Source organism: Lycorma delicatula, chromosome 6 (genome assembly GCF_047948215.1).
Source record: "Lycorma delicatula isolate Av1 chromosome 6, ASM4794821v1, whole genome shotgun sequence".
In the NCBI taxonomy this organism is placed as follows: Eukaryota; Metazoa; Arthropoda; class Insecta; order Hemiptera; family Fulgoridae; genus Lycorma; species Lycorma delicatula.
The window spans coordinates 11,965,621-11,989,913 of NC_134460.1; the positions used below are offsets into that span (position 1 = coordinate 11,965,621).

Below are 24,293 nucleotides of genomic sequence, written 5' to 3' on the forward strand. Positions count from 1 at the left end.
AGGTCTATAAACGCCAAGTATGTCGGTTTGTTTTTCTTTAATCTTCCTTCTACTATTAATCTGAGGCCTAAAATTGCTTCCCTTGTCCCTATACTTTTCCTGAAACCAAATTGGTCTTCTCCTAACACTTCTTCCACTCTCCTCTCAATTCTTCTGTATAAAATTCTAGTTAAGATTTTTGATGCATGACTAGTTAAACTAATTGTTCTGTATTCTTCACATTTATCTGCCCCTGCTTTCTTTGGTATCATAATTATAACACTTTTTTTGAAGTCCGATGGAAATTCCCCATTTTCATAAATATTACACACCAGTTTGTATAATCTATCAATCGCTTCCTCACCTGCACTGCGCAGTAATTCTACAGGTATTCCGTCTATTCCAGGAGCCTTTCTTCCATTTATACGGTTATACGGTATTATTTAATCATAAACACCTACGTAAGAATTAGCTGTTTGTTATCTCTTTGGAAATTCGCTGCTCTAGAGACAAGTCCGATCTTACTCGACTCCTCCAATCGTATCTTGCTACTGGTCATATTAATAGTCTTTTTTTTCTAGAACTTCTGTATATTACACCATTCAGTTTTTATACAGATGTATATTCACATGTAGACACGGTGGGAAAGACAGTAATGATCCTAATAAGGATGTCAACGGGATTCCCACACTGTATCTATAACAAAAGATTCAAAATAAAATAAATTTATTAGTTCTTTGTAAAAAATATTACATCTTATATGCCTAATTGGATACGAACACCTGAAGAATAATCTTTAGTTTTCTACGTCCTCTCGGTTTTGGACCTCGCAGTGATTCTTGTAGCTCTGTTGTGATCAGTCTTTATATTCCCTCGGTTTTGTCCCATTTGTTTGATTTTCTACCCTAAATTGTGTTCCGATTACGATCTTCATTCGCTCTTTTTGTTAGTTCTTTATTTATCAACCCGTTAGTGTAATTTATTTTTCCTAGTTTACACTCAAATATTTCAATGACTATATCCTTTCTTTTTCCCTTTTCCTTAGTGTCGATCGTTTTTATCACACTGAAGTTCACTCGGACATAAAATTTCACTAGAAATTTTCCATTTTGATTAGATATTTATCCGACTACATTCTTGAATAACTCGGCAACAAATATCGGTTAAACTACAATCTCGAAGAATTTCGTATTGGTTAATACGTAATTTGTAAAATCCCGCCAAATTTTGAATTTTATTCTGCTATTGAACATTGTTTTTATCTCGTGTGCGTTTGAATAAGCTCTCGGTAAAGCATATTCAACGCAGTCTTTTCCACAAATCCTCCACTTACGGACGAATCAAAATAATATGTTATCCCCACTTAATCTTCGTGAAATAAAATCAACGATACTCACCTTCCATAAACAGCGATTTCCCATTATTTGTCAGTGATACCAACCTTTTATTCTATGAGTAACGAATGATTTATGCAATAAGTCGAAGCATAAATTTACTGACAAGAGTGGTATCCCACTTTTCCTGCCGTATTTCCACTATAATGTTCGGTAGCCCTTCAAACTACCATAAATCAAACCCGTATCTGTTAGATGACAATCAAATGATAACATCGACCTGATATGAGAAATTCGTCACTCAAGAATAGCGAAACGCTTTCAAAAACAATCAGGATTCAGTATCAGATTTACTAAAGAAAATGATAAGTGGATTTATTTCCCTTTGTCTCTTTCACCGAACTCAACGTAATGTTACATATCATCAACCTTAGCCTGCTAAAATATAACGATATTCAGCTCGACAAATAACATCTTAATAGCTCTGTTTACCGCAAAAACTGCTTTTACAGGGAACACCATTACCCTTAAAGAAAGTAATTCTAATCGGTGCCTTTTGTATATCTGGTGGTTCTTATGCGTTACAGTCATAAAAAAACTAAAACAGTTAGTGTAAAGAAAAAAAAAATTGGAATAATTTACCTTATTCCGTCAAGAAATGCTCCATTAGAAAAATTGTTTAAAATGATAAATCTTTTGAAAAATAAAAACAATTTTATCAATTTGAAAAATTAAATATTATTAAATTTTAATTTACTATTTAAGCGTTATAAAAAAGTTGTTCGTGTGATTGATAAAGTTTTTTAACTGTTTAAATTACGTTAAATTAATGAGAAGGAAACTTTTTTTTATTCATCGCTCTTAAAATAAAGGGAAAAAAAGTAAGAGTTTATTGCGTGCTAACATTATAATGATATAAGTACATTCTTTATTAGAATAACTTCTCAATTTTATTGATATTTTTCTTCTTTTTTTTAAAAATATTTAAAGTACCTTTTTTCCATAATGTACGTACAATAAAATACAAGTTTTTAATTTTTTAAAAGAAAAGTTACATGTATGCATTTAATAAAAGGTTTTGTCGATTCAATAGAGTAATATTATGCTTGTTTTATCTTAAAAAGTATGAAACTGCTACCTTGGAAATTAAATTGTATAATTCTTCGGTAATAAATAATTAAGAGAATATTGCAATATTACATATTGCATCAGTTTATAAGTATTTAGTTATATATTTTAGTCGATGTCTCGCTCTAATGTTTACTCCTTTTAATAGACAAAAATTAATGACCTTCGGTCTCAAATAACCAATATGTGTGCGAGCAAAAAAAGAGGGTGAACAGGTCCTTTTGCTGTTATTTATCGTGCCATCACTTGACGGAAATACCGTACTGTTATTATTATTATTATTATAATTTTTTTTCACAATATTTTACATTTCCGCTAGGATTGTAATAATTAATTTGAGTGTTATTTTCTCCCCTTCCTAACATTGTCACTCTCATGTTCATATTTGATGCATCTCCGTTCTCAAAAAAGTTGGCTCAAAAAACGCGTCGAACTATGATGTTAGGGTGACAATGCCAGGAAGGGCAAGTAAAGGGAAAGCTTTATCGAGTTTTCCTTAAATAAATGTTAACAAACTCAATAACTGTTCTGTTTTAGAAAACTCGATACAGCTTTCCCTTATTATTTCTTGTAAGAAATAAAAGACATTTTTACACTTAAATGAAAAATATTTTTTTTTCTTTAAGGTATTTGCGAGCGGTTTTTTTGTAGTGGCAACGTTTTGTTGGCTTAACCGAAATGTTAAGTGAACTAATTTTTAAATAAAATAAAATTTTGATTTTTGAAGAAAAGTGTATCTAAATTTTTTAAAAATTGGACCAAAAACCAAATTTTTTGAATTTGGTTACATATTATTTTTCAAAAACGACTTTTTGATGTTGGTACCAAAATTTAGAGATACTAATCTTTTTATAGGTTTTTTTTTTCTTAATTTGGTTCTATTTGTAAAAGTTTTAATTTAAATACTAATTCAAAAAATATTATATTTTAATTATAAGCCCAGATTTAATGTACTAATGTACTGAGCTTAACTTTTTTCCTTTTGTTTTTTTTTAAAAAAAAAAAAGAATATTTTTTCTTGTGATCGGTGATTGGTATTGTGATCGCGAAAAATTTCGGTTTCCAGATATCAACGGAAATATCCATTTTGACGAGTTTCGGCGTGACGTCTGTATATACGTATCACGAATAACTCAAAAACGATTAGCCGTAGGATGTTGAAATTTTGGATTTAGGACTTTGTAACATCTAGTTGTACAACTCTCCTTTTGATTGCAATCGACTGGAACAAAAGTGTCCAAAAAAGCTCAAAATCCAAAAAAAATTGAATTTTGGACTTTTTCTTATCTGCAGTAAAAAGCTCTCATTGAGAGCTTTTCAACGATATATCGTAAGCGGTTCGTATTTCCATTTGTTCTAGAGTTATAGCCAAATAAAGTTTAATTAATGAAATATTTGGATCTTTGGGGAATGCACATCGGTTCGAATCAGATTACATCAACTTTTTTTTTGAACCTTTTTTGTTTTTAAATATAAGTATATTGATTTATTAATAATTATTAACCAATCATTGTAAAAAATTTTACGATGAATTATAATTCAATAATAAGAAGAAAAAAATATGAAAAGTTTTAAAAAAATAAAATTTTATATACTGAGTAAACGTAATTTAATAGACGTACAAGGAAGTCACGTGTTGTCCACATCAGATTTTTTATTTATTTGTAGTTTCAGTAATTCTATCAGATAAAGTTTATAATTTTTTATTTATATATTTTTTATTTATTTTCCATGAATAGAAAAAAATATCGGTGAATTTATAAATCTATTTCAATATAGTAAATTTTTAACAAATGTTCGTAAAAGCACATCTTCAGCTTTTTGTTTAAATAAAAATTTTTTTAGTGCCGTAATTGATGATGTTTAATTTATTCACAAATAACTCATTGTATTTATCATTAATTGATAATTATATTAAAATAAAATTCTACTTCGGTAGTCTTTTCTGTTTGGTATTTTATTAGGTTTTAGTATTACTGGTTAATGTTTATTTGGCTTTTAGCTTTTCATCGGATTTTCTTTCGAGATTGTAAATTTTTTTCATCGTTCTTGAAACTTGAATGTACCTATCGCTTCTAAATAGAACTTTCGTGATTTTAGATTTTTTCATCGTTCTTGAAACTTGAATGTACCTATCGCTTCTTAATAGAACTTTCGAGATGGTAGATTTTTTCATCGTTCTTGAAACTTGAATGTAACTATCGCTTCTTAATAGAATATCTTATAAAATTCCTTCAACGCTACTTTAACGATATTTAATATCATAGAAAAAAATCTTTAAAAAAATATAGTTAAAAATTATTTATTTAACTTACATAAGTAGATCATGATCTCTTATCAAGAAAATTCGATGAAGCTTTTCCTTTACCTAAATTTATTATTATTATAACTTTTTATTAAAAATTGATCGGAGGTTGTGCGGACCCGTTAAACGAAGTGGTCGTATATCAATCCTTTGGGTGGATTTTTTGTTTCATTTCATGGTCCCTGTAGGAGAAGATTCTTCCGTTCTCAGGTTTTCAGTTCTTTTCCTTATCCTTGATTAGTCTTTTCAAGAAGTTTTGTATAGTGTTTTTTTTTTTGCTTCAAGATATCGCCACATAAGCTTGAAGCTGTACGTGGAACATGGAAAATGGGAACATAACTCTCGCTGGAACTTGGCTGAGGATATGTGGGTTCCTATGTCCTTTAGGTTAATCTCATTTAGTTTGGGAGGCTCTGATAATCCAGCCTAATGCTTAGAATTTAGCTTCAACCCTAAATTTAATTAAAATTTACATTTGGTCTGTTTTCATTTCTTAGCAAAACAGAAGAAAATTTTGATCTTTTTGAAAAAAAATTTGTCGAATTAAAGAGGAGATGACCGATATATTAAATTTTTAGATATAATTTTAACAGAAAATAATTGTGAAGTAAATTTATAAAAGATTTTTGACCGATATATATTATTTATTTATGCCAGTTTTACTTTAAGTCATGAAAATATCGCGTAGAAAATTATTTCCAGCGTTAAATTGAAATTCTGTTTATACGTTAAGGATTTTTTTTTCTTTTTTAAATAAATAATGAAAAAATAATCTACGTATAGCGACCTAATTTTCGTTCAATTATAAACATACGTTTAAATTTCTGTGTAATATAAAAATACATTATCAAAATGCATCCTAGTAACATAATTAATTAATAAATAAATTTAAATTTCGTATCCTATACGCTCTTTTTTTTTGTTGTTATTTATTATTACAGAAGAGCGTTTGATAAGAATAATTACTTTTAAAAAAAACAAAAAACATGGAAGTATTAAAGTTAAAACTTATAAAGATGAAACATCGTCTCTGACATGTTAATTAATTTATTAATAGCGACTTGAATTTTAAAAATTAAAACCGTTTTTAATTAACAATGGGCAATACGTATTTTTCTACATTTAATTTCAAAGTTATGTATAATAATAATTATTATTTTTTTAAAAATTAATATTCCTGATGAAGTAATTATACAAAAATATAAAAAAAGTTCTTTAGCAATCAAAAAAGCTGACAACAAAGTTGTTATACTTTCCGTAGATTATTATTTATACTTACGTAAAAGAAAATAATGATAAATGAAAAAAATTAAAAAAAATTGTATTTTAATCCATAATTAAACAAACTGTGTTAAAAAAATATGCAATAAATAAAAAGTTAGCTTTTTCGATTTTTGGGGAAGGAGAAAAATTTGGGGAAAAAATTTTTTTAAACGGTAAGATTATTTATTATAATAGAATTCTATATACGCATTTATAAAAAAAAATCTTTATACGGATATACTGAGATTAATATAAAGTGCGTTTACGTTTGCAAAGTTTTGAGAAAATGACCCCAAAGAAACTATCTACCTCGCCGATAGATTTATTCATCGCAAACCTTTACCGACAAATTTCCCCATATACACGAGCGGCTGTGCCACATTCGTCAAAATCGGTTTAACCAGTCAAAAGTTATTAAGCTTCAAATACGCCAACAAACACGTACGTACATAAGTACGAAAATTACTCTCACCTTTTTTGGTGGAGGCTACTGGGCCATGAAACGTGGAGACATGAAAAAAACCCGTACCCTTTCAAATTCAAATTCCTTTGAAATTCTTTGTCTTTCAAATTCTTTGTCTTATCATTTTCTTATCTTTTTTTTTGTCTTCAGTCATTTGACTGGTTTGATGCAGCTCTCCAAGATTCCCTATCTAGTACTAGTCGTTTCATTTCAGTATAGTTTCTTATCAGGTACAAAAAACATTTTTAATTGAAAAGATTGTTTTTGACACAGTATTTTTGAAAAAAAATATTTGGTAATTTAAATTCTTTATTAATGAAATTATTTATTTTTTAAAAATTAAGAAAAATAAAGTACAACTGAAATTTGTTCAAAAATTCATATCATGTTAGATATTTTAACTTATCGTATCCATTACAACAGGTTTGTCTGCATGTACGACTATTTTTTTGCTACTTTCGTATTTATATAATAAATAAATAAATATATTAAGAAATGTTATTACTTTTGTAAAATTTTTCTAATTAACGTTATTACGATTATTAACAGCAAATGTTGGCAATTGTATATGTATATTTATTATTTTTTTTTTTTTTATCTCTTTATATAGTAATTTACAACATTTTGTGACATCAAAACTTTGGATAATGTGTGTGATAATGATTTGTTAAAATAATGTGACGTTAACAATAATAATGTGTTACTGTTATTAAAGACAAGTGGGAGGAGTTTATAAAGTTCAGTGTGTCCAATCTTCGTCATGGAAAACGGCAAAGATGGTAGCAGAACCCCCTCCAAGGATGGTGGTGGGGGTAGTGGTCGAAAATTAAAAGATAAAGTTAGTTTTTTTGAAAAAATATGGGCTGGTAAAAAGACACCACCAGTTAATACAAAAACTACTACGGAAGGTATGATAAAAAAAAAAAAAAAAAAAATATATATATATATATATATATTTTTCGGTATTACAGTACCTCGTTAACAAACCGTCTTCTCTTTCTTGTTATAACATATATATTTTTTTAATATATTGTTATAATTTTATTAATTGTTATAATTTAAATTGTAATTATAATTGTAATTATAAAAATTATAAATTGTAATTAATTGATTAATATATTATTAATATAATATATAATATATATATATATATATATATATATATATATATATATATATATATATATATTATATTATATATTATATATATATTATTAATATAATTAATTGTAATTGTAATTATAAAAAAATATAAATTGTAATTTAAATTGTAATTATAATTGTTATAATTTTATTAATATATTGTTATAACATATATATATTTTTTTAATATTATAGAGCAGGAATATTTAAGTAAATTTAGTATATAATTGTTCGTTTCACTTAAAATAAAAATAAGAAACGCAGTGTAACGTAAAATAAATATAATACTTATCCGCCGTTGAAACACTTCAATTATAATGCATTCATTTAATATCAAAAAACAAATATTATCTGTTATTACTAGATAAAACTAGGTCCTACTTTACCTTAACAAATGTGTTTGTGTGTGAGTGTGTTTGGGTATATATATATATATATACACAAACCAAACACACAGTTTTTTTTTGTATGTCACTCTCTTATCAGTAACGTGTTTTTAACATAAATACCGTTTACGTGAGCTCATACTTATAAATACTGCTATAATAAGCAACTATTGCAACACGTATTTGAAATAGTTATAGTATTATTACGCTCAGGGAAAAAAGATTATTATTATCACACCATACATTTATTACCGGTTGTGAATATTTAATTAATTTAATAATATTAATAACTATTTAATCCTGCCCGTTTTTTGTTTTAATATAAGTACTCTTTTTGATAATAATATATAATTTGATAATTTCAATCATTTTATTTTTTTATTTAATTATTTGTTATAATCAACTTTTTTCTATATATCTATGAAAAGTTTGAAACAAATGATATCCAATAAATTTTTTTCAAATTTTTATTTACAATCGGTTACATTTTAAAAAGGAATTTTAAGTAAATTATATCACACATATTCATATTAAAAATGACGTTCCACAGAAATTCCTCAAAAATTACGTACTAGTACTTAACAAAGAAAGAACTTCTGACAGTAAAAGGTACATGAGGTAGTTTTGAAGAACTGCACTATCAGTAGTATAGTAGAAAGCAATAACAAGAATTATAAAAAATGGATTCTTTCATTTAGAAAAGAAAAATCCAAATAGAAAAATTAAAGTGAAAACAGAAACATAGTGGAAGGGAATGAAGGATTGGTTAATACACAACACTCAGGTGTAAAGATGTCTTCTAACATCTTCGTCGTTTAGAGGAGGTTTACGGCCAAGCGGTCAACATGATCATTTAGCCGAAGTTCATATTTCAAACTGAAACGTATTTCTTCCTTGTTTTATCGTTGATCCAAATATTCGTGGATTTCACTGTTGGTAGTAAACCACGGCGCTTCAGTTATACAACTAACAAGTTTGTTCTGAAACCGCTGTTTGATTTCAAAATTTGTCTCGCCTTGTCTTGCCATATGTCCATATTGGTTTCAAAATTTCTGAGTATAAAAGTAATTTATTAGGCGAAGATAATTCATACCTCCTGCCCAACAATCGGTACAGTTCCTTAAAATTGATGTTAACTTGCTTTCTCTTCTCCGTCACATGAACCTTCCACGTTGAATGACGATCCAGATGAAGAACCAGACCCATGAATATATTTACCCTGTTTCAGAACCCATTTTTGAAAGTTTCCACTCGGTAGGGAAATATGTCATCCGGAGAATACCATTAGAAAGATGTGTTATATAACTGGATGGCTTTGGTATGAAATTAGTAAAATTGAATGTGAATTTGATTGTTAGACTACTATCATCGGTTAAAACCCAAACATAAAAAAAAAAAAAACCATTAAATTAAGGTAAAATAACAATAATAAATAATACTTTTGGAAAATTATAATAGTATTTTTACCTAAAATGATAAAAAAATAAATTAAAAAAAAAGTTGTTGACAAAAGTGCTAATTGTCATTTTAGAAGATCCCATTAAAAACCGGAAAGTTAACATAAAAACATTCGATCTGAGTTTCGTGAAACTGATTTGCAAGTTAAACTTACCTAGTGGGTAGTTTGAGCAATCTGAGGTGAATGTTTGAGTGATTTTGATGGTTTTTCGTTAACTTTTTCCGTTTTCATTGTCTTAAACGATACTTATAGTTTTTATCCCAGATCATTAATTTTTTGTTTGTTTTATAAACAAGATAGAAATTGTAGCTTTTTTTTTGTATCCAACTATTTTAATGATTATTCAAAGTAAAAATTAACTGCTTGAGTTACATTAAAATAAGAATATTTTTTTCAAGGAAAACATATTTTTAAAATTTATTTCGAACAGATAAAATGTATTTCAAAACGTAATTACTTTGAAACTTTGTAAATAGATTATTTTATCTTTATAAATTCCTTTTTTTTTGTCTTCAGTCATTTGACTGGTTTGATGCAGCTCTCCAAGATTCCATATCTAGTGCCAGTCGTTTCATTTCGGTATACCCCTTACATCCTAAATCCTTAACAATTTGTTTTACGTATTCCAAACGTTGCCTGCCTGTAAAATTTTTCTCTTCTACCTGTCCCTCCATATTAAAGCGACTATTCCAGGATGCCTTAATATGTGGGCTATAAGTCTGTCTCTTCTTTTAACTATATTTTTTCAAATGCTTCTTTCTTCATCAATTTGCCGCAACACCTCTTCATTTGTCACTTTATCAACCCATCTGATTTTTAACATTTTCCTATAGCATTGCATTTCAAAAGCTTCTTATTTTTTCTTCTCAAGTACTCCGATCGTCCAAGTTTCACTTCCATATAAAGCTACGCTCCAAACATATACTTTTAATTCCTTACAACTCTTACTCAAATATACTTTATGATTATTGGATTTAAATTAACGGTACTATCAAAAGAATCTTGCTTTAATTGAATAAAACTTATTGCTAAAATGTAATTCAGTTGTATAAAAAAACTAAAAATAAATTTATTCCGGTAACTTTGTATAAATAGTAAAATTATTTAAAAAATAATTTTTCCAAAAATGTAATGGTACAGTAATTTTTAAATATTTTCTGCGTTACTATTGTATCTACGGTCACAAATACTTAGCGTACTTAAATCTAAATTATTTTAGAGCGAAAAAAGTAATAAAATAATTTTATTTATAATTTATGTACAGTAAAAAAATTACTCTGTTGCTTATCATCTTTGTACTTGTATAAATATTAATTTTTTTTTTTTTAATTTTTTATAAGCCCACTCGTCAAGTTTGCTACTTTTAAAAACCCACGCAGCTGTCCTTGAGTAGTAGGAGTCGGCTGTAATATATTTTCATTATTTTGTTTAATTTAACGTATATCCTGGATTTAAAAGATAAACAAAACAACAAAATAACAATATTAATTGCGTTACTGATTATAGGATTCATATCGAAAATTATTGAAAGCTACACAATTTTACAAAATTATAGTCTAGTTTTTGCTACCTTTTAAGGATTTTAATATACCGTACGTGCAAAAAAGAAATGTTTAGACTGAACTTTAATATTTTCATTTTTACGAATCGTGATTTTTTAATGATAAGTGTAGGATGTATTCGGATAATGCAGAAGGTTAGCGAGCGTTTGATTCCTCATACGGACGGTGTAGACACGTCAAGGTCAACCGAATTGCTGTATTTTTAACTCGTGGATCCTTCATTTCCGTTTCCCGACCGCTAATCTATTGTGTTCAAATGAACAACATTTTCTGATCCGATGAATCAGAAATAACAAGTACGTTCATTACGCGAACAAGAGACGCAGCTAGTTATTGTTTCTCGAACCCACAAAACTATACTAATTACTTGGAGATTTCCAATATATTATACTGATTAATCAATCGGTGAAAACTTTGAACAATTAATAAAAATATAAATAAGAAAAGGTTTATTTTGTTCTACCTACCTGATGAATTTCAAAGCGATTGGATTTGACGAACTGAAAAAATTTAAGCCATTTTCCACCATTTATTAAACTCCAACTGTTAATTTACACGATTAAGATGAATATTTTCCTTTTTTTTGTATGAGACAGAAATTAATGAGCATATTATGCAAGATAAATGTGTCTGGACAAGTAAACTATTGTTTTGTATATCGGAACGATTTTCTTGCGCAATACATATCGCTAAAGAAGCACCTACATAAAAATTTGCTCTATCAGAATCCCATTTACAAAGAGGGATGAAGAATTGTAGGATTTTGTAAAAAAAGATTTACTAATGCCATTAATTTGATTAAGTCATAAGACCCGTATTGGTAATCTAACCTAAATTGCTAAAAACGATTAAGCCTGTTCAAAAAGAAATTATTCCTTTGTTGGTTGCTCTACAAAGTTTTTTAGATGTCCCAATAATATAGAAAACTGATAACTTCATAAAATACATTGTTGATTTTACCAAATACAATAGTGAAAAAAAAGAACCAAGCATTTTCGAGAAATCAATTAATTGTAATTTATATATAAGTATTTAACAAACAACACATCTATTTTCGATAGATGTGTTGCTTGTATACATTTTTTAAAAACTTACTTTCATACGAGATCTTTTCTTTTTTATATTTTTATTAATCCATCTAACCTTTCTTTGTTTTATTCAACTTATTTTACATCATTTTTTCAAAATTAGATGCTCTACAAATTTTCTTAAAAGGTTTTTGTATTTATTACTCATTTTACAAAGTTTTTGTACGTCGAACATAAAAAACAGGGTTTTTACTTCAATTTATAGGGTTTCACCTCAGATTTCTCAGACTATGATGATACGGCTCCATATTTTATTCGATTTTTACGGTCAAAAACCACAAGAAATCGCTAATTCTGTCCCGTAAGTAATGTTCTAAAAATTTCAGTACGACCTCATTTCACCAGGGTAGGTGAAATCCGAGTGAAATTTTTTACTAGCCGTAATTCTCGCAAACGAAGCATTTTAGAACATACGTTTATGTTATTTGCATTATTTGATTTTTCCATTATTTTCACAAATAGATTAGGTTATGAAAGTCTCGGGAGAACTTGGTGATGCACTCTGTATGTATGTGTGTTTTGAATACCGTAATCGCAATGATTATAAGCCAGCTGTAAAATGTCTATATTAGGGAAAGTAATAAATGTGTTGGTTTCAGTGAACTGAAAATACTATTACATAGTATTCAGACAGTTACGTAGTATAAATGAAATTCACCCCTACAAGTGGTGTGCGCACACACATACACAAACACACCACACACCTTAAATTTGTTCACATTAGGGACTACCTATATATTATAATCATTATTAATTTCAGAAAAAGCAACTCTAATCAGTGGCCCTTTTTTTCTTTTTTTTGGGGGTAAATCGGAGGAACCCGATTTACGGGCGAATTGTCCGATTTGCTAACAGGTTCTGCAAGATGTTATTAAAAATTCGTATGTGTACCTGCGCCCTGCCGACTAAACCTTCTATCTCACCAATCCCTCCTCCGAGGGCCAGATGCGCAGTTAAGCATTAGCAAGACCTTGGGAGTTCGCCATCGTCTCTTAACCACCAGGATAAAGCAGGCCTGGCTATACCGTTCCCAGCTCCCCCCCCGAATCACATTAGCCGGGACTCGATCCTTTATCGTCATTACCTCTAACAGGAGCACTCTGGAGAGGGCCCCCCCTGGGTCTCGATCTTTTTCAGTTCGGATATTAGGAGCGTCTCTGTTTCCTCGCCTCCGCCCACCTGAGCAAGCCCGGACGATTAGCGACTCCACAGAGGGCTGTCTTTCAACCCATCGCTCCCCAGTCCTTTTGTTGCATTACCCCGGCGACATAAAGTGAGATAATAGAGAACCAATGTTTACTCTCTGACATCTTGCTGACAATGTTCTCACTGTACAACGCTCTCATCAGCAACTCGCACGCCTGACATTCACCAGCCCGACTGTCACACTCAGAAAAGTGTCCGTCTGGCTTCAGTACGGGCACCCCTCATCGTCCGCCCATCGTTTCCCGTACAGGCAAGTTCTAAATGCTCCGTGACCGGTCAGAAATTGGATTAGCCAATAACTTAGCTCACCGAATTTCCTTCCGTACCACGTCCTGATGCACGGAATGAATCGGTGGGTCCATCGGCCATCATGAGAGGCGTCCCATCTGACCTGCCACTCGATAATCATCGCTTCGAATGAACTTTGACGGTGTAACACAGCGTACAGTCTCCTCCTGTGGCCAGCCAAATGTTGTAGTGATTGGATGCCAGCAACCACCATTACCGCCTAGGTCGACACAGAGTTGTATGCGGCCGCATCCCGCAGAGTATTGCGACGTTGTGTATACCCTCCAACAAGCGTCGATTTCGCTCGACCTCCAGTTCTCTGTGCCAAACGGGAGTACCGTAAAGGAATACGGAATTAGGGATATCCACTCGGTGTTCCCTCACCCGAAGGTCAATCGGGGAAAGTCACCGCTGTCCGTGAACGCTACCGCTCCCGTTTTTTGTGGACACAGTCGCAGGCCTCTCCTCTCCAACTAGTCCTGTACCCGTCTGATGTCCTCCCCAGCAATCGTAGACACCTCTTCTTTTATCTTAATTATTGGCCCTTGTACCTCAGTTGCGTTACATATTGTATAACCGTGGAAAGACTATGGTAGATAATGTAATGTGATAAATTAATGTTTTCTTTTCGGTTTTAATACGCTGCTTTCATTCTCAAGGAAAAATATTAAACGACATGTTGAAGTAAATAATATTTTCCTGATTTCATTTGAGCCATGATGTTTTTTCTTCTCTCATGGAAGCCTGAATTCAATATTTTTTTCGATTTTATAAAAATATTGATTTCATCAAAATTAATTATAACGTATTTCTATAATTGAATTTATTTTATATTTATAATCTTATTGACCGATTTTAAATTTTAATGTGTGGTAATAATTTATCAGTTATAGTTCAGGTTTCAAGCTCTTAATGTAACATTTTAATTAGTTTACTTTGTTGAAAGTTTCTTGGGGAAATTTACGCTGTTTCTTGAGAATTAATTTCCTCTCGTATTTTAATAACATTGTCATAACGATAGAAACCAGTACGCATACTTACCCGTATTAAATTCGTGTTGTTTATTTTATATTACAGCATGTGAGTTAATATTACTGTATTTTTTATAAGATACTATTATGGATTAACGAGCAAAATACATCGGCTGCCTTTGAAAATGTCACATTTTAAATTTCTAAAACCGGAATCTTTTTAATTATCTTTCGTTCGGTTAACAAAATTTTTATTTTTTTTCTTCAAAATTTAACACCTCCCAAAGTAAACGAAATTAATTTTTCGTTTAAAACCTTTTATAAAGAAATGTTTCATATTAAAATGCATCCTTAAAAAAGTAGGTTTAAGGAATAAAGTAGTTTCTCGTTTTTATTTTTTTTTAGTAACCGAATATACTATTGTATACCGGTAAGCCAAGCCCTATGAATTGCACTAAATATTCAATTCATAAATGATACCTTTAATTTCTTTATCTCAAGGGCTGGCAGTATAATATGCATTACTACTCTCAGAGAAACGAACCGTAAATATCGCCACATGTATCTGGCATCCTCTATGTGCATTACAATGATTGTGAGAGATAGTATAAGCGATTAATTAATTTCTTTCTACTTTTGAAACAGTGTATATACATTCAAGGTCTTCTTACTCAGCAGGGAAAAGTATTCTTCGTGAGCTTATTTTATATAAAATCTACAGTGCTGAGGAGGCTTAATATCAGGGCGAAATTGTTTTCCAAAAGTAAGAATTAGTATTTCAGTAGCCGACTGTTTTGTTGCAAATTTTTCTTAATTTATTAAATTATTTTCAAAAATATAGATTATGTTTTGTTTATAACTTACTGTATGATTATTCTGTATAAACTTTTATTTCGTCTTCCATGTAAAAAACACCGTCTTCATTTAGTATAATCGGTGTAATTGATAAATTATGACCAGAATAACAAAGCGATTGTAAAAAAAAAAATGATTATAAGCTTTTTATTTTTAATAACACCTTTCGGCGGTTCGTTTGGCAGTTAATGCAAATTTCATTACATTTATCTTAAGGAGATTATATAATTTAATTATAAAAATTGAACGCCGTTAATTTATGGAAATTTCTTTTAGATTAAACAAATTTTTCTGTATAAAAATAATTACTTGTCTTTATCAACAGTTATCACTTCATAATCGATTCGTAAATTGATTCGCTTAAAATTGTTTTCTTTTTTTTAATTTAAAAGTAATATTAAAACTGCAGCAGTATTAATTGAATATTGAAATCGTGATCGCTAAGCTTTTAAAAAATGGGTTTTTAATCCAATAGCCGTAATTTCGATTTAAATTGGAGTCGGTTAAAATGTATAGTGTAATCTATTGATGTTTCTTCTATCCAGTGAAATACACAGTTACTAATAATTATTGATTTGCAAATTAAATACATTCGGGTACGGTCTTCTAGTTAAACGTAACTTAAGCAAAGAAATGAGATCCCACGAATTATATTACTACACCGAATAAAGAATCAAATATTTGTTTCGACTCATAATTGCTATTATTTATTTATTAAAAATATTAAAGGGAAACGTTTAAAAATTATTAAAATTATAATTAACTGGCGTTTTTAAAAGATTTCAAAGAGGTTTCCATCGAAACCTCTCTGTGCATCTAATTCAAAGCGCTTCTAATCTAAACAAAGATGAGCCCAAACAACATCGATCAAGTTTAGAAAACAAAAAGAAAAGAAAATCCAAAAAATAGTCTTTCCAGTTACACACATCATAACTAATCAAACAATGAAATAAATCAAAAACCAACAAAAAGTCAAAAAATAAATCTTTTTTAAACCGTTCCGGAGATTTTAATGACGCTTTTCTTATGAATAGAAAATTTTGTTTTCTAAAGAACCAAGAAAATAAACAGGCGTTATCTAACTAACTAAGCATATAACATATGTAATCGTGCGTTGAGTTTTTTTCAGCGCAATTTAATCGGTACATGTAATGAATGATATTAATACTTTTTTTTTCAAATAATTTAAATATTTTTCATTACAAATAACGAAACTAAGCTATCAATAATAATAAATAATTACTGTAATAAACTATTTATCGTTGACATTGACAATGAGAATAATAAAATCGATTAACTACTTATCTCCTCTTAAATTAATCTATCAGAAGTTTTCTTTTTAGTTTCTAGATCAAATAACCATTAATCAATCAAGTATTTTTTTTTCTACTAAATACCGATTCAGTTTTGACGATGTTACATTTACAACTTGAAAATAGTTAAGAGCATACCTTAATGTTTGTAAATTATAGCAGAAATTTCTTTAAACTGATTTTATTTGGGAAAAATAACGTAAAGTTATTAAAATTATTAACTCTTACTATATTGGTAAAAGTTTTCCCCTTTATTAATCGATCAGACAATTTATATCCACTTTTCTTTTTTTTGTCTTGTGCTAGTCGTTTCATTTGAGTATACCCTCTACATCCTACATCCCCAACAATTTGTTTTACATATTCCAAACGTGGCCTGCCTACACAATTTTTCCCTTCTACCTGTCCTTCCAATATTAAAGCGACTATTCCAGGATGTCTTAGTATGTGGCCTATAAGTCTGTCTCTTCTTTTAACTATATTTTTCCAAACGCTTCTTTCCTCATCTATTTGCCGCAATACCTCTTGATTTGTCACTTTATCCACCCATCTGATTTTTAACATTCTCCTATAGCACCGCATTTCAAAAGCTTCTAATCTTTTCTTCTCAGATACTCCGATCGTCCAAGTTTCACTTCCATATAAAGCGACACTCCATACATACACTTTCAAAAATCTTTTCCTGACATTTAAATTAATTTTTGATGTAAACAAATTATATTTCTTACTGAAGGCTCGTTTAGCTTGTGCTATTCGGCATTTTATATCGCTCCTGCTTCGTCCATCTTTAGTAATTTTACTTCCCAAATAACAAAATTCTTCTACCTCCATAATCTTTTCTCCTCCTATTTTCACATTCAGCGGTCCATCTTTGTTATTTCTACTACATTTCATTACTTTTGTTTTGTTCTTGTTTATTTTCATGCGATAGTTCTTGCGTAGGACTTCATCTATGCCGTTCATTGTTTCTTCTAAATCCTTTTTACTCTCGGCTAGAATTACTATATCATCAGCAAATCGTAGCATCTTTATCTTTTCACCTTGTACTGTTACTCCGAATCTAAATTGTTCTTTAACATCATTAACTGCTAGTTCCATGTAAAGATTAAAAAGTAACGGCGATAGGGAACATCCTTGTTGGACTCCTTTTCTTATTAGGGCTTCTTTCTTATGTTCTTCAATTGTTATTGTTGCTGTTTGGTTCCTGTACATGTTAGCAATTGTTCTTCTATCTCTGTATTTGAACCCTAATTTTTTTAAAATGCTGAACATTTTATTCCAGTCTACGTTATCGAAAGCCTTTTCTAGGTCTATAAACGCCAAGTATGTCGGTTTGTTTTTCTTTAATCTTCCTTCTACTATTAATCTGAGGCCTAAAATTGCTTCCCTTGTCCCTATACTTTTCCTGAAACCAAATCGGTCTTCTCCTAACACTTCTTCCACTCTCCTCTCAATTCTTCTGTATAAAATTCTAGTTAAGATTTTTGATGCATGACTAGTTAAACTAATTGTTGTTATATCCACTTAGTGTTACTATTTGGGTGTACCTTGCCTGTAAAATAACGTATCACTTATTGATTTATTTGGGAAGATTTGTTGACTTAACAGTAATAATCCCTGAATTTTTATCTACAGCTATTGTAAATATTTCTTCTACAATATATCTGTTAAATAAATATTTAGGATTTTATTTTTCGGTAGGCTAAATATCTATAACTTGAAAAACATGTTAAATCAATATTTAACTTTATTTTACTTTAAAAAAACCCCTTTTTAAATTTATCATTTACTTAATATATTTATTTATATTACCCGGCAGTAAATTAAATAATGAATGGATTCAATTATAATATTGATGATAACCGGAGTATTTTTCAAGTAAGTTAAAAAAACTTAACATATAGATTTTAAATTATTTTACTAGTGAAACGAACAAATATATATATATATATATATATATTTCATTAAGTAATAGTTTAAAGAGGAGACGGTTTGTCTGTGATACTGACATATCTGTCGTTAAACAGTTGACGTCACTGAAATGGAGCGTCGTATGGAAGAGGAACAAAGACGTCGACGTCTGTTAACTACAGGAGAAACACAAGTACCGAGAGATTATGTAAAATTGAAAACAACATCTTCATCTCCTAAACGAAAAGGTTAATGAACTTTTTAACAAAAAAAAAAAAAAAAAAATTAAGTTCACGCTTTAATAATTGTATTCTTTAAGATTATTATTGTTTTGTATAATGATTAATTTAATTATAAACTTATAATTACTAATTGATTTTAACTTATTTTAATTTTAAACCTAGATTTAATTTGTACCAACAATTACTAAAAATCTATTATTATAATATTGATTATTACGACATATGTAGAGGATTTATTTTACTGATTGGAGGATTTCATAACCTATTTTTCGTTATTATTATTACACGTAATTTTTTTTTAAATTATGAATAACTCCTATTTCTATGAATAAATTTTAAAGAAAAAACATTGCTTTTCATTTAATTGATAAATGGGGTTTTTAATATCAATAAATTCCATGAAAATAGATAGCTTTATCTTCATATCTTTTTCTTTCTAGAATTAATCTGACCATTAAAACCGCTTCTCTCTTATCCCGTGCTTTATCTGATATCGAAGTTTTTATCGTGTAATAAATCTCTCCACTCTTGGTTTATTCTTGTTAAACATAAATTATTCTACAAGGAGTATTTAGCCATAAATATATTTAAAAAAAAAAACGTAACTTTTCGTTTATTTGTTAGGATAACGCATAGCTAATACAATATCGTGACTATTATATTTTCGTTGTAGTCAGATAGATAGAATATGATTATTGTATCTATATTATAATTATTTTTATTTTTAAACATCATTTTATTAATTTACCTTATTTTATCGTTAAAGAGTTTAAAATTCGAAATTTTTTAATGACTTCTTTCTTTTCACCTTAAATGAACTACCTCTCCGTTGAAGAGGTTTATTTTGTAATTATTTGAGAGAGAAAATTTTTCATTTAAATATTATTTGAATTTTTCCCGGTATAATTGGTTCCAATTAAGATGTACAATAGAAAACTAATTAATTTTGATATTTTTAAACTTACGTTACTATGGAATTTAAAAAATGTTTTTTTTTTATTTGATGGTTTCCTGTAATGATGTTTAATTTTTGGAAATTATTTGAATTACTCACTAACGTTATAAAATTCAATGTAATGGAGTATGCGAAACCTAATTAATTACAATTATTAAAAAATATATAAATTAAAAATTTTACAATTCATCGAAAAGTCTTGTATGTATTAAGATTTTTAAAATTATTCCTTTTTTAATGAAAATATTAACTGTTTTCCACGAAAAAAAGGAAATAATATTGCATCTTACAAAAATAAATGTAGAGATGCTAAACTTTCAAGTTCGTGAAACGGTAAAATAAAAATTAAAGAAAACGTTTTTGATTGTTGAACTTAATTCATTTTACGTTGCTATGGAGATATTTTAATCAGTTGTTTTAAAATATTTGTTTTTCTTAATTAAAATTTCCGTCTTCAGAATAGTTTCAATCAAATCTTTTTGTATTATAAAAGATGAATTTGATTTTTACTCTTACAGGCTTACTTACAAGGAAACTACAGGCTTACTTTCAATTACGTTTATATTTTTTTGTAATGTAATTACAGATAAATTTTTCAACTTTTGAAGATTTTGAGATATAAAAGACACTAAATGATAGTTCCAATTCATTTACATAGAAATCTATTTATTATTATTTTTTTTTTAAATTTAATAAAAGTAAAACAATCAATTTTTTTTTTAAATTAATAAGAAATTATTTTCAAGTTACTTGAAATCTATTTTTAAAATAATCATAATTTAAAATTTTTCTTAATGTATACGTTGCAGTCTGTTCAACTAGTGAACAATAAGTAACCCACTCACGGCCCAAGGATACGAGGATGATATGTATGACATGTAGGTGATTTAATCTTGTACAGACTCAAGCAGAATATTCCTTTAGATTGTTAATTGAACTCCGACTGCCAAAGTCCACCGGTATCAATTGTCTAGTATTCATATCCGAATAAAAGCGACTAATTGTATAATCGTAATTGAAATTATGATTATACATAAAAAAATTATTTTTCAATTGAAACTGAAAAATAATTTTTTGTTAACATGCTTTTTTTTATATATTTAAATGGCTTATCGTCCAACTCATTCCACTTTCAGTTCTATCAGTAGAAACAACTGGTAAATTGATTGATGACATATTGAATTAAATGACGTATTAATGAGCAGTATTTTAAAATTTAAATATTGTTAAAGTCAAGATTAGAATTATTGTTTAGTACTGGTTTGTTTTACAAATAATAAGGCATATAAAATGAAATAATTGCTAATAAAACTATAGTTGAAAAGGTTATTTAATTTATGACTTCTTTATTAGTTACAAAAATAAATATGATACATAGTTTTTAAAAACTAAATAAGTAAACCCAATTTTAATAATTGAACACTTATAGTATTTTGTTTTTGTCAAGTTAATCAAGCTTTGTAATTTATTTTCGGAATTTTTTGTTGTTATACAAGCAGTATTAGGTTTTATCGTTGGTAAATATGTCAAGGTCGGATTAACGTTACTGATGTTAAGAACTACAACATAAACCTGTACTGTCGTAGTGAACGACCATTTACTAAACTTGGTTTATTTGTCTCTGTCACTCGACTGACTCATTCACGCGCATACTCGTACACAGATGTAGATTCACGCGCATATGAGCTTGAATACAAAAAAATAAAAAAGAGAAATTCGTTTGACCTTAGTTATACTATCCGTAGAGTAAACGTTTTTTAACGTTTTAATTAATTGAATTTTCTCGAAAGTTTTCAAACAGTGGCTGCTCTTAGCTAAAATTAGTGAGGGTAAAATTAGTAGATATTTTTTTTTGAACCCTTTCAAGGCCATGATTAAAGTTATCTGTAAAATAAAAGAACCGGAAAAAAGAATCAAATAGAATAGCTGGTAGCAGAATAATAATCTACACTTTCATTCAAAAATATTTTACACGGTGTATAAGCACATTGTGTTTTAAACCCGTATTCGGTTTAACCGAATAAATAATAAAATGTCAATATAGATAATATTTCTTAGTATTATTAGATAATTACTTAATAAGATGTCCGGTTAAAAACACTACAATCCAACGGTGCTTAATTTAAATTCCTATGTACACGGAAACAAATAATTAGATATTACTAATTACCTTATCTTTCGCCCTTCCAGCGTGTTTTTGGACAGATTTGGCGATCAAAGAGCCCTTGCTCTCTGCCATCTTCTGATCACTATTGAAAAAACAACTAAACCGCTATCGCATTCCTTCCACCGACTAAACTAGAAAAGGGAACGTTCCATACACACGTGGAGTAAAAAAAAACTACCTTCTACTAGAGTCGGCACTGAGGAAGCGACAGTTCTCTCTCTCCCTAGCAGCCTTACGTGCATCTTCCTATGTGTGCAAGCGTACAATAGCCAAACACCACGCCGCTGTAACTGTGAAGCACACAGTTCCATACAAAGATTTTTGAATCTTTTTCATAAACTGGGGGATAGATGCTGACATTAAGCTTAAGGATTATATATTTTACAAGTATAAAGAAAGAATTAAAGAAAAAAGGACTCATTACATAAATGTTATCGGTAATATCAAGTGGAAATAGGGGTGCTGCAGTTCCACAGTGCCTATACGCGAGCCGCCACCGCTTTCAAACTACAAATGAACAGAGCATATATTTATTTCCTATATATATATATAAATTCAAAAATTAAAGTTTGAAAATCCTTCTCCCTCGAAACCATCTATTTTTCGGTATGAGAGCACCTCACCAACGAGTCCCCAAGGAGGCAACTCCGAAATCCTCATTAGACTCAAAAATTTTGTACGAAAAGAGTAGAGTTGTGCAAATAATTTTAGAGCAGGGAAAACAAAATCTTGACGAAATAAATTCCAGGGTAAAATAACCTTAACAAAAATGACAGCCGTTTAATATTCTTCACGTACAATTTCAAACAGCAATTTAAGAAAGTACTGAAGACCACTTTTGAAATTAAATATTAAAACCCATTAAATGAAAACGGTTGTCGTAGCTTCATGCTTTCTTACCTTGAATTTCTGATTTTAATTGCATTGTGTTTAATATGATGTGTCACCATTTTTTATTTTAAACGGAAGTTGCTTGGGTACTAAAACTCATTTTTCTATGTTGAAAAATTATTTATTGAATGACATCCCTGTATACTGATGAAATACTACATATATATAAGTATATATATATATATAATATATATCACAAAAATACGTATTAAAAAATTATAAAATGTATATTTATTTATGTTCCTAATGCGTGCTTTGCTATATGTTCAAGTAGTAAACAATAAGTAACTCCCTCCACAGACCAATGAGATGAGGATGATTTGTATGGCGTGTAAATTAAGTGTAGTCTTGTACAGACTCAGGCCGACATTCCTGAGACGTGTAGTTAATTGAACCCACACCACCAATGTATACCGGTAAAGTAAACAGATAAATATTTTATATATTTCACAAAAAAATAAACAGTATTAAGAAAAAAATTAATTCAGTGCTTTATCGATTAAAATCTGTAATAATAGTGTACGCGTATACGCTATTTAATTGAAATTAAAAATGTATTTACTTCATTTATGTATTTAACGTTTCCATGTAAATGATATTTTTAATGAATAATAAAATCTAGTTTACTTGTAGGAATAAAAATGCAGTAATAGTTAATATTCGATCAGGTGGATTATTTATTTGTTGAAAAAGGAAAATATATTTTTAACAATTTTTTCATTCATTTCATTTACAATTTAAAAATGAACATTTTTTTGTAACATTGTACATTGTTAAATTATAAAACAATTTAATTTTCAAATTTTTCGTTATTAAAATATTAAATTTCATAAAAATATTTTCCGTAGAATTAAACGATGAAATTGAATTATATATTTAAATAATTAATTCAATTTAAAATGAGGGTTACAGACTTTTCCATAAAAGTTAAAAAAAAAAATTATTACTGTAATTCATACTCATTTGCTTCGCGGCTCCCACGTTTTATTTCGTGAAAGTGACCAATTTAATTAAAATGGAGTTACTTTGTTAGTATTAGTATTAATTTCGGTTCGAGATCGTGACATAATTACGCATAAATTATTTACTTGACGTAGAACCCCGGAAATTTTAGTTGTAGTATGAGAAAATTTCGACATCGATGATTTGAATAAACGAAACTATTAACGCTTTTCTATTTCAAAAAAAAATTATATTAAAAAACTTAGGTACTTTTTAAAACAACGAATTGAAAGTTTGTTACGTCGCAGTTAATTTTTTCCTTTAATCATAATCAACTTTGAAATGGATTTTCACATAATATTTTCTTTGGAATCGTTATATAATTAAATCTCAACCGTTTATTTTAGATTTTCAAAAAAAAAATAGAATAATTAATTCAAAT

General features: G+C 28.9%; 1 protein-coding gene across 2 annotated transcripts in view; it reads left to right on the forward strand.

Annotated features, from left to right (window-relative positions):
* The window catches only part of Msp300 (Muscle-specific protein 300 kDa), a 764,465-nt gene that overhangs the window by 287,929 nt on the left and 452,243 nt on the right, over nucleotides 1–24,293 (forward strand). The window contains exons 2-3 of one of the 2 annotated variants that reach the window (XM_075369200.1): nucleotides 7,083–7,380; nucleotides 18,771–18,902. The exons of the other annotated variant lie outside the window; for it this stretch is intronic. Coding sequence (XP_075225315.1) covers nucleotides 7,233–7,380; nucleotides 18,771–18,902 — 280 coding nt within the window. The 5' untranslated portion in view covers nucleotides 7,083–7,232. The remainder of the gene's footprint in view (nucleotides 1–7,082; nucleotides 7,381–18,770; nucleotides 18,903–24,293) is intronic. 2 annotated transcript variants of the gene reach the window in all.